The sequence below is a fragment of the Alosa alosa genome, chromosome 20 (genome assembly GCF_017589495.1).
Source record: "Alosa alosa isolate M-15738 ecotype Scorff River chromosome 20, AALO_Geno_1.1, whole genome shotgun sequence".
In the NCBI taxonomy this organism is placed as follows: Eukaryota; Metazoa; Chordata; class Actinopteri; order Clupeiformes; family Clupeidae; genus Alosa; species Alosa alosa.
In genome coordinates this window covers 1,435,613-1,453,458 of record NC_063208.1, presented here as the reverse complement: position 1 = coordinate 1,453,458, position 17,846 = coordinate 1,435,613, and the positions used below count along the sequence as shown (strand labels likewise).

Genomic DNA, 17,846 nt, shown 5'->3' with positions numbered 1-17,846 from the left:
GAACACGGAATTAGTAAACACAGTCAACTCCTAGCAGAGTCTAAATTACAGATGAATTAAATTAAGCCGCACTTGTCCCGTACATTGCAGAGGCTCAGTAAAAGAGTAGGTTCTCTGTTCCTGTACATTGCAGGAGCTCAGTAACAGAGTAGGTTCTCTGTTCCTGTACATCGCAGAGGCTCAGTAAAACAGTAGGTTCTCTGTTCCCAGTCCCACCTTTAGCCATGGAGAGAAAGAAATGAATCCAAGCAGAACACAGAACTCAAGACATGTCGTCACCGGAGAAACATTCCTTTGCCCCACAACGTGCACCGCCTGCACATCTATACACCCCTGAAAAGGCACAATCACTCCTTCCCTGTCCAATCAATTCCTCCGATCATCCAGAGGGACAGCCCTTCTCCAATATTCCAGCCAATCCCAGAGCAGGTAATGGCTAAAAGCTGGCTAGACACCCACACATCCCAGACTCAATGGCAATCTGAGAGTCTGAGAGAATGTGGTATTGTTTTTAGAACATACTAGAAGCATTCTTCTGGAACTCTTGTTGGTCTTGATGTTTCTCAAGGCACTCCTATGACTGCTAATGACAGTATTTAATGTCTCCTAGCTGCTAATGTCTAGTTTAATGTCCGCTAACAGCTGTATTTAACGGTTGCTAGCGGCTGTGCTTAACCCTACTGAAAAAAACAGCCTGACCAGCTTAAGGTGGTTTGCTGGTTGACCAGCTTGTTTTACCACCCTATGATGGTTGACCAGCTAGACCAGCAAATCTCTTGCGAAAACATAACTTCATCTGGTTTACCTAGTTTCAACTGGTTTTGCTTGTCGTACCACCTCAAGCTGGTCATTTTAGTTGGTGTTGCTGGTCTACATTGATGGTTTAACTGGCCATGCCAGCTTATGTTGGTCATTCTAGCAAACCAGCATGACCATCTTACACCATGTCAAGCTTGGCAGGCTAGTCACCAGCATGACCATCTTAGAGCTCTATCCGACATGACAGGCTGGTCGCACCAGCCCACCTGGTGGCCTAACTAGCTACACCAGGAAAGACCAGAAAGAGCTGGAAGAAAACCAGCAAAGACCAGCTAAAACCAGCTACCAGCATAAGCTGGTTTCTCACTGTTTTTTTCAGGGGTAGCATTTGCTTAGCACCAACAGCTGTATTTAACGTTTGCTAACTGTGTCCAGTGAAACTAGAGAGGCAACATGTTGGTGAAAAGAGTTTGAACTCTTCACCTCATTATCCGATTATTGTCAAATTAATTATTGTCATGAATTAGTGTCCAGTCACAACCAGCATACACACAGGCAGTCATCGTCCTGGAAACAGGTCGTCATGGCCCTCATGTTCAAACACACACACACACACGTGTGTATCATTGATACGCTAATGACGGAAGCAGAATATTGCCCGTCAGCCTCCCACTGAGGCAACGCCATGCCAGTTCCGACCCATTAGACCCGTCTACCCTATTTGACCCACAACACCATGTCACCCCTGTGTTGTTGTTATTATTATTATTATTATTATCATCATTATGTCCCTTCCAAACCGCACGGCAAACCGTGTACAAGTCCCAAGGCAGTTTAGTTACCTTAGCTTATACTGCCGAGCACACAGAACAGGCTAGCACAAGCCAACAACAGTAGAAATACATATAATGCTCTGAAGAAACAAGTTTAGCCAACAGTAGAAATATGTATAATGCTTTTAAGAAACGAGTTTAGGTAGGTAGGAAGGCAGACAAGCTGCAAGTGTAACCGTTTACACAGAAGACACCTCCCAGGCGGAGGATCCATGTAAACGGGTCAGACAGGAGGAGGCCTTGATCCGCACTACGTCATCTACATAGGGATGCGCAACGTCATCTGGATCCGCACTACGTCATCTGGATCCGCACTACAACGTCATCTACGTAGAGATGCGCGTTCACCAGGAGACACTGTACAGGTTAAGTCTGTGCTGTCTGTATCTTATACACATACAAATGGGATTACTGTAGGTTGGCTGACTTTACTAGCGTCAATGTGTATGTTTCACTGTATACATCAGTTGGTCTTTGGAAACAGCCAAATGTGGTCAAAATTACGGAAATAAAAGCACCAAACAAAAGCTGAATGAGTGTGTCTGGATGGAGATGGATTTGAAACAGGTGTGTATGTTTTATTTTTTTTAATGTTCTACAGGGTTAACAGAGGGGGGGCATGAAGATATTATCAGGCAGTAGCAACACACACACACAATCTGAGCACCTGTTACCACTGCACACCCAAGGCTTAAATTGCAGTCACAGCAACTACACCGACCTTGGTAAGATGGAGGTGTGCATATCTATTTGTTTGTGCAGCAGACTGTTCTACATACTAATCAGTCATGGTCTTAAAACAGGATCTTCAGCCCTTCTGTAGATGATATAAACCCTAGAGAAGACCAGCTGAACACATCCTGTCCAAACTGAATCATCTTTGTCTGTGCTGAATATGGTTATACTTTAGTAGGACTGTAGTATTGCCTCGTACATGTGTGTCTATGAAAAATTAGCTTAGTATGCTGTTTTTGTGTGTTGCACCACTCCCCAGATTGGTCAAGCACCAAAGAAAATGCCCTCTGAGAATGGGCAGCATGGAAAGGGTACAGGACGCAGCCTGCACAGGACACATCCTAACATATATAACACATACATATATATATATATATATATATATACTGAATATGTAACACTAATATATGCAGCGCTTCAGTGCAAAGCTTCCCCAAAGATGTGGCAAGATTCAGATTTTTTAACAACTTATGTTTAGAGTTCGCCAGAGCGCACTGTTGTACACGGTGATAGCAGAGTAAATGGCTGTCCCTATGGAAACAGAGCCACGTGACTAACTACAGATATGCCTGAGCATGTGTGTGTGTGTGTGTTGTGGGGTGTGGGTTGGTGACACCTGGCAATAAACAAGACAAAACAAACAAACCCAACAAACAAACTAAAAAAGTCCACTTTGAATTGACATAATATCAGGAGTTCTGCAGCAAACATGAATATACAGTATGTTTTTCTTTAAAAAAACAGTAAAATCACATAATATGTTTTACCAGCCTTTCTAGTTAAATGTTTGATATTCTGGTGGAAACACCACTTGTAGCTTTCTTATGCATAATGATTTAATACAATATACACATACGCTTAACTTGAACAGAAAAAAAAGTGTTCCCTTCCATGAAGTGCTGGATGGCAGTGGTGCTTTACCAGTAAAAGAGAAACGGGACTGTGGTGTGTGTGTCTGTGTGTGTGTGTGTGTGCGTGCAGTAGATAGCTTAGGAAGTTTGATTGCTGGGCCTCCCAACTCTGTGATTGACAGGTGAGGGAGCCAGTCAGGTAAAGAGGGGACTTCTGCGGGGTGTTCTGCTCAAGTAGGCGGGGCTGAGGCGAGTGCAGCAGCCCTAGCAACCCATCACTTTACTCTGAAGCCCCAGCAACCCATCACCCTAGCAACCCATCACTTTACTCTGAAGCCCCAGCAACCCATCACCCTAGCAACCCATCACTTTACTCTGAAGCCCCACCAACGCATCACCCTAGCAACCCATCACTTTACTCTGAAGCCCTAGCAACCCATCCCTTTACTCTGAAGCCCTAGCAACCCATCCCTTTACTCTGAAGCCCTAGCAACCAATCACTTTACTCTGAAGCAGGGTTCACATGGCACGCACAAACGGCAGCGCTACGCTACGAAACACATTATTTTCAATATACACGCGCAGCAACTGCCACTGCGTCCCCATAGAATAGCTCCACCGCTAGGAGATTGTTATCGGAATTGTTGCTCAGCAACTTTGAATTTTAACCGTTATGCATTCTAAGTGCATTAATATAGAACGAAATGCAGTTTCTGCCGTGCTATATCGGGAAAATATACAACGGCATTGAACACGATTCAACCGATCATAATCAGGGACCGGAACTATCCGTTTTATAATTTGCAATAAGAACTGGCCTGCCACTGCGCCAAGCAAAGCACAGCCGGGGTCGAAGTTCAGGCACGCTGCAAATCATACTGGGGGTCTTTTGTGCACTAATCTTTGGGACGTTACTTCAACCAAGAGCAACCTAGCGGCGAGTGCAGCGCACCATGTGAACCCGACTTAACAGACGAGGATGAGGAAGATGAGGCTGTTTGTAGAGACGCCCAGTCAGTACTGAGGACACGATGAAGAGGAGTGAGTGCATATACACACACAACCAATTACAATACAAAATAACCGAATCCAGAACCTATTCAACAAACAAAACAAAATAAAGCAAAAGAACGTGAAAATAATACCCTGTGCCCAGTCCCACACACACACACATATAACACCCTGTGCCCAGTCCAACAGACTCTTCCCAAGAAGCCAAGGTGTCTGTAGCTTTGACTGCCTTGGGCTCGAGTGTCTGTTGGAGCGATCTGATTGGCTGGGGCCTGAGGCTTGTGTGTGTTGGAGTGCCCTGATTGGCTGGGGCCTGAGGCTTGTGTGTGTTGGAGTGCCCTGATTGGATGGTATCTGGGGCTTGTGTGTGTTGGAGCACTCTGAGTGGTCAAGTCAATGCTTTATTGGAACATTGCTGGCATATGGTTTAGTGGTGTTTATTGTTGTTGTTGTTGTTGGTTGGGGCAGACATAGCTCTGGTGTGCAAACTGCTTCACTGTGTGTACAGAGAGAGAGAGAGAGAGGGGAGAGAGAGGGAGGGGGAGGGGGGAGAGGGAGGGGGAGGGAGGGGAGAGGGGGAGAGGGGGAGGGAGAGAGAGAGGGGGAGAGGGGAGAGAGGGGGGGGAGGGAGAGAGAGAGGGGGAGAGAGGGGGGAGAGTGAGAGAGATGTGGGCTCTATAGCATGGTAGGTATTCAACATTTGCAACTTCTGAATCCAAAGTGATGAGTTTCTGTGCGTCCGTGTTTGAGGGGTGACTGTTACACACAAGTGTGTCATTTCTTGACCGATATAAACGGCAGGCTATCCAGATGACCAGAAGTGTAGAACTGTATGCAAATGGACTCCTGGACAGAGAGTGTGAGTGTGTGAGTGTGAGAGAGAGAGACAGAGAGAGAGAGAGATATGCAAATGTGCTCCTGGACAGCCTTTACTGCACACAGCTGGGGACACACTGTTTTAGAGGACAAGACAGAGAGTGTGTGTGTGTGTGTGTGCGCGTGTGTATGGTGGGGCCCTATGCTCCAGAGCCTTGGGGTAGAAGGGTAGGTAGATGATGCTGACTGATTCTGTGAATAAATGCACACACACACGAACCCAGGTCTCATGCGCCACATAGAACCATAAAGCTGCGATATCAGTCTGCCTGGCGCCCAGGAGACATTATAGTCGGTACATTCTCATGGTGGGCGGGGATTTGGCTCGTGATTGGTCGGGAGCCTCCGAGACGGAACAGAAGAGAACAGCAGGAGCTCCAGCCAGAGTTCCAAGTGCGTCACCTTCCACGCGCAGAGAAAACGGAACTTAAGCATACAAATAAACAACAAAACAAGCTATTGGTCTCAGCTGGTCCCCAACAAAACAAACTGATCCATAAAGGTACTGACCTCAGAACCAGAATTCAATGATGCGGTAAAGAACGACAACAGAACGTAGACCTTTAGAACTTTTTTGCACTGTAGAGCCAGGAGTCTCTCTCCCCTGTACAAGGGAGCAGCCAAGGCTGTTAAGGGAGGGAATGTTTGGAGCTGTCCCACTGTGTGTGTGTGTGTGTGTGTGTGTGTCTTCAGGCCGTAGCTGTATGGCTGTATGGCCATCAGATATCCGGTAGCGTTGAACGTTCAGGACGGGGCAAAGGTTTTGGGTTATTTGGAGGGGGGGTTGGACACTGTTTGGTTATTTGGAGGGGGTTGGACACTGTTGGGTTATTTGGAAGGGGGGTTGGACACTGTTGGGTTATTTGGAAGGGGGGTTGGACACTGTTGGGTTATTTGGAGGGGGGGGTTGGACACTGCATGCACCAGGAAGCTCCTCCAGCTCCACGTCCAGCCCCACACCAAACGCCATCTCCATAGCGACGGGCAGCCCACCACCAAACACCATCTCCATAGCGGCGGGCAGCCCACCACCAAACAGCATCTCCATAGCGACAGGCAGGTTAGTCCACGAAGCGCTGGCAGGCCTTCTTCCAGCGGCACGCCGTGCACCACATGTCCCGGTTCTCCATGCCGTACACCTTACGACACTTACGGCCCTCACCACGCGACTTTCTGCTGTACACACACACACACACACCTGGAGTGAGGATCAACAACAGCACCTTACAGTATGTGTTTGTCTATAGGTGTGTGTGTGTGTGTGTGCGCGTGAGTTTGGGCTGTAACAATATGCATATCGAAACCGAAATCGCGACATTCATATCCACAAACCTGTGTCACAAACCTCTCCAAATAAAACATTCATAATCGTGAAAACAAGGACGCATAGAAGACGACTAGCTAAATTACTATTACATCATTAGCATGCTGCACACATTTGTTTAAAACTCAACCCTCAAGTTGACTGATCATCTCAATACCAACGTTTTCCCAAAAGGGCCTGTCCCAGGGAGAACAAGTATTACCTTGGAACTTCAGCACACATGGGGAAACTGAACAGTCCAATCAGTAGACTATGATAAGCTAGCCAATTATGCCACTTTGTTTACAATATTTCCAGGCATCAACCAGACAGCTGAATTAAAGAGGTAGTTGATGGTTCACTCCAGCTGCCCCATCAATACAAGAATGGCTAGGCCACTACAGAAGCATTGCCAGTATAGAAAGGTCCTTGGCAGTAATAAATAAGGCTCGAGCCTCTACAGTCAGTGAATGGGGTACACTCATCTTATCTCTAACTAACCTCCCGAATTCTGGCATGTTAGTCCAAATGTAATCTTCATATGTATGTTTTTATATCACATCAGCATTGTTTTGTACGTATATGTATGTGTATGTATATGTATATTTTATTATTATTTAATTGTATTATTAATATTACTTTTACTGTATTTTTATTATTATTCTCAGTATTATATGTCTAAATGTGTAGATAACTCTGGCTATGTGTAAATAGTTTCTGTCATGAGATTTTGTCACGTCAGTTGATCACAAAAAAAAGAAATAGTAGGCTATAATCTGCATAAGGTGTGCGGTCATGAATATCATAAATTCAGTATTTTCTGTTTTTATATCAGGATATAATATAATACAGATATGCAATAATATATTCTATCTGGTGTTCAAGGCTCTCGAAATGTTCTCATAAAATGTTATTTCATCAATGCTCCGAATTAGTGTGTGCGTGTTTGTATGGGTGTGTGTTTGTGTGTGTGCATGTTTGTATGTGTATGTGTGTGTGCGGGTCCTTGCCTCACTGCTCACTGTTTCACCTCACTGTGCGTTCACTGTGTGCTGAGTGTGTTTCACTAATTCACGGATTGGGATAAATGCAGAGACCAAATTTCCCTCACGGTATCAAAAGAGTATATATACTTATACTATCCTATACTAATAACCTGTAATAATGTATATGACCCCATCCTATATATCCTATCCTAATAACCTGTAATAATGTATATGACCCCATCCTATATATCCTATACTATACTAATAACCTGTAATAATGTTTATGACCCCATCCTCTATATACTATACTAATAACCTGTAATAATGTATATGACCCCATCCTATACTTATACTAAACTGAATCATGAGTTTGGTGTATCGTTACAGCCTGTGTGTGTGCGTGTGCGTGTGCGTGCGTGTGTGTGGTTACCTGAGTGAGCTGGTGGCTCTGGGTGGTGAGGACAGGGCAGTGATGGTGTGTGAGCGCTGCTGTTGTTCTCCAAATCCCTGTGAGCGAGTGTGTGTGGGGGAGGCCTGCAACACCAACAAGAACACACACAGCTAGACACACTGAGAGAGAGTGTAACTGTGTGTGTGTTTGTGTGTGTGTGCGTGTGTGTGTGTGTGTGTGTGCGTGTGTGCGTGTGTGTGTGCGTGTGTACTCACTGATCTGCCAGTAAAAGTGACAGGTGGGGACTGCCATGAGATGCTGATGCTGGAGTTGGTTGTCGGGGTGAAGCTGAAGCTGCTGGAGGTGGAAGAGGGGATGCTCACGGGTGCAGTGGCCTGGAGGAGACAGCAGGGGGCGACAGACAGTCAGCAATGTACACACTCACAGCCCTAACAACCCAACAATCCAGCAAGCACAGGGGCCCTGTGTACACACTCACAGCCCTAACAACCCAGCAGGCACAGCCCTAACAACCCAGCCGGCACAGGAGCCGTGTGTACACACTAACATCCTGGACAGTCCAGGTGAAATACTTTAGTCGTACTACATATTTGTTCCATCCCCTAACTAAACCAGATAATTCTACACCTCTCTCTCTGTGTGTGTGTGTGTGTGTGTGTGTGTGTGTCTCACCTGGTAGGCGTGGTCAGCATGTACCAGGTACAGGGCGCTGTGTGTGTCTCACCTGTAGGCGTGGTCAGCATGTACCAGGTACAGGGTGTGTGTGTGTGTGTGTGTGTGTGTGTGTGTGTGTGTGTCACCTGGTAGGCGTGGTCAGCATGCACCAGGTACAGGGCGCTGGGGGCGGAGCGACTCAGAGGTGTGCTGTTGCCGCCAGCGATGCAGGCTCCAGATTCCCCTTTGACCCCGTTGGTCGCGTGTGTGTGGGGGTGTGTGTCTCCCTTCCGATGGTGCGGCTCTGGGGGCAGCGCCCCTCCCGGGGGGGTCGGTCCGCCAGAGGGGGGGGCTACAGTGGACAGCCCCCCCAAACCCTCAGCCACGGCGTCGGTGTTGAGCTTTATCTCCGTGTAGTAGAAGTCCTCCTCCCCATCACTGCACTCTGACTCACAGTTACGGCTGAGATGCAAACCAGTGTGCTAGAGTTAGGGGTGTGTGTGTGTGTGTTTGAGAAAGTGTGTGTATATATAAGTGTGTAAATGTGTGTGTGTGTGTGTGTGTGTGTGTGTATGTGTGTGTGTGTGTGTATATATATGTGTGTGTATGTGTGTGTGTGTGTGTGTGTGTGTGTGTCTTACCCAAGGTGGATAGTGCGAATATGTCTCTGAATGCCTGCTGCTGTGCTCAGCACTTTCCCACAGTTCTTCCACAGGCACTTGAACATCACCTTCATGGAGTTCTGCAAACACACACACACACAGTTAGACCTACGCATTTGTCTTTCTGGGGGTTGATTACTTGATTGGTAAGGTGTGCCAGTGTCCTGAATAGTGATGTTAGTTCTGTTGGTTGTTTCTTGCTGCAGCCTATGGACCAACTGGATGAGGGGACTCTTTTCCGTGTTCAATTGATCAAAAAGTGATAAGACGTGGGGTCGTTTGTTTAGGTTGTGGGGTCGCATGTTCGTGGAGTCGCATGTTTAAGATGTGGGGTCGCATGTTTAGGTCTCTGAAGTGATAAGACGTAGGGTCGCATGTAGATAGATAGATAGATAGATAGACAGATAGATAGATAGATAGATAGATAGATAGATAGACAGATAGGTAGATAGATAGATAGATACTTTATTGATCCCCAGGGGAAATTCAAGGTCTCAGCAGCAGCATACATACAACACAAACACATTCACTAACAGCAGAAAAAGTAAATAAAAGTATATAATATAAAAACACAACTAAGTAATAAGGACAGTAGAAGATAAAGAATATACTAAATATACTAAAATACAAATTATACTAAATAACACTTAATCTAAATAAATTCTAAAAAAACAGTATCCACATAGTGGTGATTAATCAATCAAGAGGCGCTTGCAATGACTGAGGCAGGGACTGAGCCTGTGATTCTCTGTGCATCCCTGTGTTTAGGTCTCTGAAGTGATAAGACGTGGGGTCGCATGTTTAAGATGTGGGGTCGCATGGGGTCGCATGTTTAAGACGTGGGGTCGCATGTTTAGGTCGTGGGGTCGCATGTTTAGGTCGTGGGGTCGCATGTTTAGGTCGTGGGGTCGCATGTTTAGGTCGTGGGGTCGCATGTTACGGTCTCTGAAGTGATAAGTCGTGGGGTCGCATGTTACGGTCTCTAAGTCGTGGGGTCGCATGTTTAAGACGTGGTGTCTAGGGTTGTGCCGATAGATGATATCATCGTCCATCGTGATGGTTGACAGGCATCACGATGGAAAGAAACCATCGTGATGCCACGCCCCCACATGCCAGTCACTAATTCCTGCTGTAACAGGCTAAAACATAAAAAAACCTTTCCCTGAAAATGAAATTGAGCCTACTTTAAAGGCTGTCAACCAAACAGTTATCACGTATTAGTCTACCGTCTTGTAAAATAAAAGACGTATTAGTCTACCCTCTTATTATGACCGCCGCGCAGCATATAGGTTTAGTCAGATTTTTTTTCTTTTCTTTTTTTTTTTTTTTTCCTTTTCGCATGCCCAAATTTCCGTCAATGATTCGGGACACTGAAAGACCGGGGTACACGAAACTTGGTGGGCATGTAACCCCACATGGATAGCATGGAACCATCGTTTTCGTTTTGATCTGTAGCCCCCCGCTGGACTGGACCCCCGAAAGGAGGGTAGGGCAGACACAGTTTTCTGTGAATATCTTGAGAACCGTAGGGTTTAGGAGGACCAGTTTTTTTGTATGTTGATCTCAAGGGGCCATGTCAACCCATTCCATAACCACTCATTTCATGTATAGCCACCTAGTTAAACACAAAAAGTAAAAATGAGGTGTTGTAATTGAAGGCATCTGTGACCTAACAGTCAAAACTGCACGAAATTGGAAGTGTAGGATCATTATGACACCCTCTGTATGCACGCCAAGTTTTGTGGAATTCCGTTCATGGGGGCCACACAATAAATTAATTTATGTTACTATACACTAACTGGCCTGTAGGTGGCCGGAGACAGTTTTCTGTGAATATCTCGAGAACCGTAGGGGCCTAGGAGGTCCACCTTTTTATGTATGTTGGTCTTAAGGGGCATGTCAACCCATCCCATTACCACTTATTTCATGTATAGCGCCACCTAGTTAAAAAATTAAAAGCAAAAAATTAGGTGTTTTCATCACAATATCTCTGGCTGACAAGGTCAAAACTGCACGAAATTAAAAGTGTAGGATCATAATGACACCCCTCCGAATGCATGCCAAGTTTTGTGTACTTTCGTTCATGGGGGCCTTACAATAAAATAATTTATGTGTACATTTAGTGACGACACCAACAAGGATTCCCGGACACTGAAAGACCGGGTACACAAAACTTGGTGGGCATGTACCCCCACATGGATAGCATGGAACCGTCATTTTTCGTTTTGATCTGTAGCCCCCGCTGGACTGGACCCCCGAAAAAGGAGGGTAGGGCAGACACAGTTCTCTGTGAATATCTTGAGAACTGTGGGGCCTAGGATGACCAATTTTTTCCGTATGTTTGCCTCCAGGGGTCATGTTAACCCATTCCATGTGCACACATGTGCATAAACAGATACACACGCACACACATACATTTACAGTAATCATACGTATGACACACAGTAGACATATGTACGCATGCACACACATGCACAAACACACATACGCAGGCAAACACACAAGCACGCACATGCACACACACACACCCACACACATAAACATAAACTTGTACACGCACACAATTCAAGACAACACAAGAATTTTTCCCGTCATCTACTTCCTGAATTTTTGGTCATTGATACCCTGGACACCGAACCACCGGGGTACATGAAATTTGGTGGGTATGTAGCCCCACTAGACTTTTACGGAAAATTTTAATTTCGTCCCCGGGGACACTGTAGTGACTGTACACTCATTGGCCTGTAAATGGCGGTGCACACACACAGGCACCCACATACTATCGGTATTACAACGGCCGATACATAATTACAAATTCAGTAGGATTAAAAGAAAGCCAAAATAAATATTCATCATCATCATCATGGCTGCATTTTCAGTATTGGCGATAAGTAGTCGTTTGTCCACTAGATGGCGCATCGTTGCAGTGAGACGTTGACAATTTATGTTGTAAATAGGCCTACCTTATAATCCTACCTGTAGCTTAGGGAAGCTAACAGCTTTCTATTAGGATCTAGTTTGTTAGTTACCGTTTTGTCATAACTCCCTGATGCATTTTGCATTTAGAATAGCCAGAGCGTGTATATCTCAATCGGAAAATTAAACAATATCGGTGCCTATGGACTAGGCTGGGTGAACCCAGCCTGATCTGCCCGCTATTTATTTTTTGATTTCTTAAAAGATTGAGCTTGGTCTGATGAAAGCCAGACTAGCCATGGACCTCAGTTACACAATGCAAGGGAACATGAATCAGCCTATATTTGCACGAACAATAACAGACAAAAGCTCTTCAACTTTGGCCCGTTAAAATGTGTATGAACAGTCTAGCTACGCATTTCATCAAGGCCCATTTGGACATGTTAGTTATTTGCACCACTGGTTAGATGTAAAACAGCATTTCGTTTCAGACTACTGTTACTTAATTTGTGCATTAACAATAACGTTTCAGACTACTGTTACTTAATTTGTGCATTGACAATAAAGTATTACATAAACTAAAGATGACTAAAATCTTATGTAGAAGAAGAAACATTCACAAAAAATCCATTCCTCCAAAAATGACCTTTGTTTTTGATAGCTGTTGAAAACGGCATGGAACTGACAGAGATGTTTTTGTTTATAAATACATAAAAAAATTAAATAAATAAATAAATAAATAAATAAATAAACAACATTATGCTGATACCTTTTGCTTTTCCCAAATACAATGTAGCCTACAGGTGTAAGTGACCTTTCATCAATCCAGTTGCAATGGATGAACTGTGATGAACTGCCCTTGATTGTTTTAAAGGTTTTATAACAATGCTACATCTTCTTTGGCTATTCTACAATCTATTCACCTTTTCAGCACCAGTAGGCTACTTTCTGTGCAGCCGACACACACACACTCAGGCATGCCAAACAAGCATACACAAAAGTTTCAAGAGTGGGGATGGAGTAAAATATGGAGACAAATTGAAGTGTGATTTATTTTCAAGGAACGGATGTACAGGACTGAGCGGCGGTCATATTTTGTACCGCTATGCGGTACATCTAGTTCAAATAATTCCTGACTGTGACGTGAATGTGTAGCCTAATTGTCTTTTTGTAGCCTACATGTCTCGCAGGCCTATAGCCTACATTGGACGTAATAGGTAGCCTAATGTTTTAGCAAATAAATATAGATTTATTATTGTTAGGCTACGACTAGGACATTCTAGCTCAAATATTTTTGCAAGGCTACAGCGGCCAAATGCGCCCTTCTCCTCTGTGTTAAAATAAACCATTTCTTTAGTTAATTATAGGATCAGAAGGTAGCCTATCCGTCTTTCACTGTAAGGCTTGTATTTCATGCATTTAGCAAAAGTCCCAGACAGCAGCGGAGTGGTAATCGGGGATTAGATTATTTGTAAAAAGTATTTTTACTGGCCCTCCTATAGCCTGGACTGCGCCGATCGCGAGCCCTTTACTTTCACTTCCCGCCCTCATAGTCAGCATAGCGGTAGCCTGATAACGTGGGATGCTGCATAGTACTAAGACTTTAAATGAGTGACCACGATAGTAGTCTTAAGTAGCTTTTTTGCTGGGCCCAGCGAAGGCTGGCAATGTGTAATATTCCGCTGGTTGGTGCCCCCCCCCCCACGATATCATCGTCCATCACGATCTTTTACTGTACACATCGTCAAATGCCAATTTAGGCGACATCGCCAACCCTAGTGGGGTCGCATGTTTAGGTCTCTGAAGTGATATGTTGTGGGGTCGCATGTTTAAGTCGTGGGGTCGCATGTTTAGGTCTCTAAAGTGATAAGGCGTGGGGTCGCATGTTTAAGTCGTGGGGTCGCATTGCTCAATGTGGCCAGAATCTGATGAAGTGTTGGATGGAGTCGCATCTCTTTCCCTTTTTTAATAAAAGGGGGTACTGGCCTAATTCTGATTTTTTTCTCTCCCTCTCCATCCCTCCCTTCTCTCCCTCTCTCCTTCTCTCTCTCTGCATGTTCTCCTCGGCAACAGACATGTCTAAATGTGGGACATGTAGTGCAGGCATCTCCTGTGTGTGCTGTGATTTAGTCTAGTAGGTATACTGTGGTGTAGTCTAGTTAGCTGTAGTGGGTATACTGTGGTGTAGTCTAGTTAGCTGTAGTGGGTATACTGTGGTGTAGTAGTTAGCTGTAGTGGGTATACTGTGATGTAGTAGTTAGCTGTAGTGGGTATACTGTGGTGTAGTCTGTTAGCTGTAGTGGGTATACTGTGATGTAGTCTAGTTAGCCGTAGTGGGTAAACTGTGATCAACCCAAATGTTAATCCTTATCTTTGCCTATTTTAAGTAGGTATATGGAGATGGTGATGCTTTTGGTATATGGGTATACTGTGTAGTCCTGCGTATCACATAGACTACACCACTGTGTGTGTGTGTGTGTACAATTTGGGCGTCATTAAGGTGTGAGTGGCATCAGACTCACTGGGCAGAGACTTGTATGTGTATGTGGGGGTCTGTGTGTGTGTGTGTGCGCATGTGTCCTAAACATATTCACTCTGTACTAACTAACACACACACACACCCGATCATGAGGGACTGCTTCACCTTGCACTTGCATGTGATTGGTTGGCTCACCTTGCGCTTGCGCGGGATTGGCTCGTCAAACAGGAGGCTGCTGCTGTCGTGGTCGTCCAGCGTGTCGTCGGGGGCGACGGCGCCGAGGCTCGGCATGCGGAAGGGCTTGAGGCTGTCGGCTGACAGAGGTGGTGACGGAGTGGACGGGTTGGACTGGTCACTCGGCGCACTCCAACTCCAGTAGCCACTGCTGCTGTAGCTCGAGCCCTCCTTCCAGGAGCCACTCAGACCGTCTAGGGGAGAGAGAGAGAAACACGTTAGATACGCATGTCTGTGGGAGGAAAGAGAGAGAGAGGGAGAGAGAGAGAGGGAGAGAAAGAGGGAGAGAGAGGGCAGGGGAGAGAGGGAGACAGAGAGAGACAGAGAGAGAGGAGAGAGAGAGAGGGCAGGGGAGAGAGAGAGACAGAGGGAGGAGAGAGAGAGAGAGAGAGGGGGCGTAACTAAACTATACTATAAAACTTAACTCTACTATACTATAACTAAACTCTACTATACTATACCTAAACTCTACTATACTATACCTAAACTCTACTATACTATAACTAAACTCTGCTATACTATACTATACCTAAACTCTACTATACTATAACAAAACTCTACTATACTATACTATAACTAACGCCTATGCAAATAGGCAAAACGGAGGAAGTTATAACACATTAACACATCACTATATGAATGTTGGAGGAAGTTACATCACTATATGAATGTTAGAGGAAGTTATAACACATTAACACATCACTATATGAATGTTAGAGGAAGTTATAACACATTAACACATCACTATATGAATGTTGGAGGAAGTTACATCACTATATGAATGTTAGAGGAAGTTATAACACATTAACACATCACTATATGAATGTTGGAGGAATTTACATCACTATATGAATGTTAAAGGGGTGGTTCAGGATTTTGGACATAGGACCTCATTTCCAAGTTAGCAAGTGTGATATTTATCAGTGGAGACCGTTTTTGACACGTTTCATTCAGTTGCAGTTTGCAGGTGCTAGGCTAGCGCAAGTCATCAGTCTGCGTTAGCCTGCCACTAAAAACAGTCTTACCCACTCCAAAGTACACCTAATTCACAGATTGGGATAAATGCAGAGACCAAATTTCCCTCACGGGATGAAAAAAAATATATAATACTTATATACTATACTAAAGTTAGCTTGCTACTATAACTTAAACTTAACCTCAGACTTATTTGCTGGTTACAGTAACTAGGCCAATGGATATTAATGTGTCTATTTGTCGATACTTTGTACAAAATCTAAGCAAGAAAAGGCCAAACAAATAAGATTAATATTTTGGCATGACAGTCTATGGGGTTTGCCATTCTGACTACCGTTTCGATCACACAGTCTATTGTTGTCAGTGGTGAGCGCTGCAGACACAGACGACACCGAGCGTTATGGCGGTGAAATGCACCGCGATGCAAAGCAACCCGACGCAGAACCGTAAAAGGGTCACGACGCCGTAGGAGTGGTGGCGTAGCTACGTGGTGGAGTTGACGCAGAAGCATGTTGAGCCCTTTAGTAGAAATCCTTTAGTAGAAATCCTTTGGTTGAAAATAAATCTTTTTTTTCTTTTCTTTCCTCCAAATTCCATGTGTTGCGACTCTCGCTGGTAACTTTGTTAACTTATCCAGCAAACTATTAAAAATTCACGACTGTAACAAAACACTGCAACTCTCGCTTGCCCTCGAACTAGTCCATCTTCCGGGTTCCGGTTTGTAGCACTCAGCTGAAAAAAATAGAGTGCTGCGCTACCGTGCGCTACTGTGTGCTACCCGGCTAAAATCCCGGCGCGCCAGAGAGCTCTACGTCATTTTGACGTCACGTTGTCGCGCTACCGGTTGGGAACGTCGAGTATGTAAGACGCATTAGGCTGCGTCCAGTCGGCAGGACCGGATTAGGCTGCTCAGCACAAAGACACAGAGGGCCTCGTTAACACACAGCAATGAGGGTCATTCATTGTAACCTTTAACCTTATCCTCCTAACCTTATGCATGACAGATCAGTATTTGGACCTCGTGTTTATCACACTAGTTGTGTACAGTACCCCAACACACACACACACACTCTTATCTTTATAACTAGTGGTGTACAGCCATTTACATACCCCCACACACACACCCCCACACACACACACACACACTTTTTATTACAGCAAAATATTTATTTTGTTGTAATAAAAAGCTATCTATTGTTTTGGAACTTTTACTTTCTTGGATATTTTTTGGTTTATTGGAACTAACAAGATTCCCCCAGTCAACACCAATGTGACAAAGAACAAATTCTAGACAAAAAGTCATATTACAGAAAGACTGAAATTGCAATACCCACTGACGGATACTTATACTGTGGTCAAATACTGTTACATCTACAATTTGCTTAAAATATTCTCAAGAGACTTAAACTAGAAAACATCCGAGATAAAAATGATCAATTGAACAGCAACATGAGAGATGGAATGTCACTAGAACCCCACCCCCCAACCACGTGCACTCACTCGGACTCGGCTCAAACGGGAATCCCGACTGGCCCCTTTAAACCACCACAGAGCCTCATAGTGGGAGGCAGGGCAGACAGGCAGACGGCAGATAGACAGACGTGCAAAATATGCTCGAGTACAGCTGAACTGCTGGGGGTAGTTATGGAGAGGCAAACTATCATCATTAGAGATTTAGGAGCCTGCACATGGAATTAAAATAGTGATGATTTAGAAACCTGCGTGAGGGTCGTAAAACGACTTCTGAACGTCACATTTATCAAGAGAGGTTAGGAAATGGGCCCAGTAACGAGGACGAACAGTAGCCAGGCCTAACATTCTGACAACATGCTGAACATACAAGGACACCGCGACAGTGTAGCAGTGTAGTGTAGTAGTTACTTGGGAATGGGAGAGCTGTAGGCTATTTTTATGAATAAGATGTTGTAGCCTACCACGAAGTCCAGGCCTAAATATTATAGGCTACTGGTTAAAAGATCTAATGACTAAATAAACTAGCTGACTTTATACTCATAAAACATGGTATTGTAGCCCATCCTAACGTTAAAAGCTTGCCCGCAGTAATGAAAAACTACTTTAGTTTGTTAAGTTAATGAAACAAGCAAGAAACACAGTAACGAAGTGCGAGTAATTTTTCCTTCAAATTAGAAAATTGGTTGA

General features: G+C 44.6%; 1 protein-coding gene across 4 annotated transcripts in view; it reads right to left on the bottom strand.

The window, feature by feature from the left end:
- Positions 1-4,804: 4,804 nt before the first annotated feature.
- The window catches only part of LOC125284879 (zinc finger protein 704-like), a 14,064-nt gene continuing 1,022 nt past the window's right edge, over positions 4,805-17,846 (bottom strand). Inside the window, exons 2-7 of one of the 4 annotated variants that reach the window (XM_048229024.1) lie at positions 14,673-14,905; positions 9,062-9,162; positions 8,567-8,882; positions 8,021-8,140; positions 7,785-7,897; positions 4,805-6,238 (exon numbers count right to left, since the gene is read on the bottom strand). In XM_048229024.1, coding sequence (XP_048084981.1) covers positions 6,127-6,238; positions 7,785-7,897; positions 8,021-8,140; positions 8,567-8,882; positions 9,062-9,162; positions 14,673-14,905 — 995 coding nt within the window. In that variant the 3' untranslated portion in view covers positions 4,805-6,126. Of the gene's footprint in view, positions 6,242-7,784; positions 7,898-8,020; positions 8,141-8,566; positions 8,883-9,061; positions 9,163-14,672; positions 14,906-17,846 lie in introns of all 4 variants that reach the window. The other 3 variants (XM_048229023.1, XM_048229027.1, XM_048229025.1) reach the window with 3 other exon arrangements.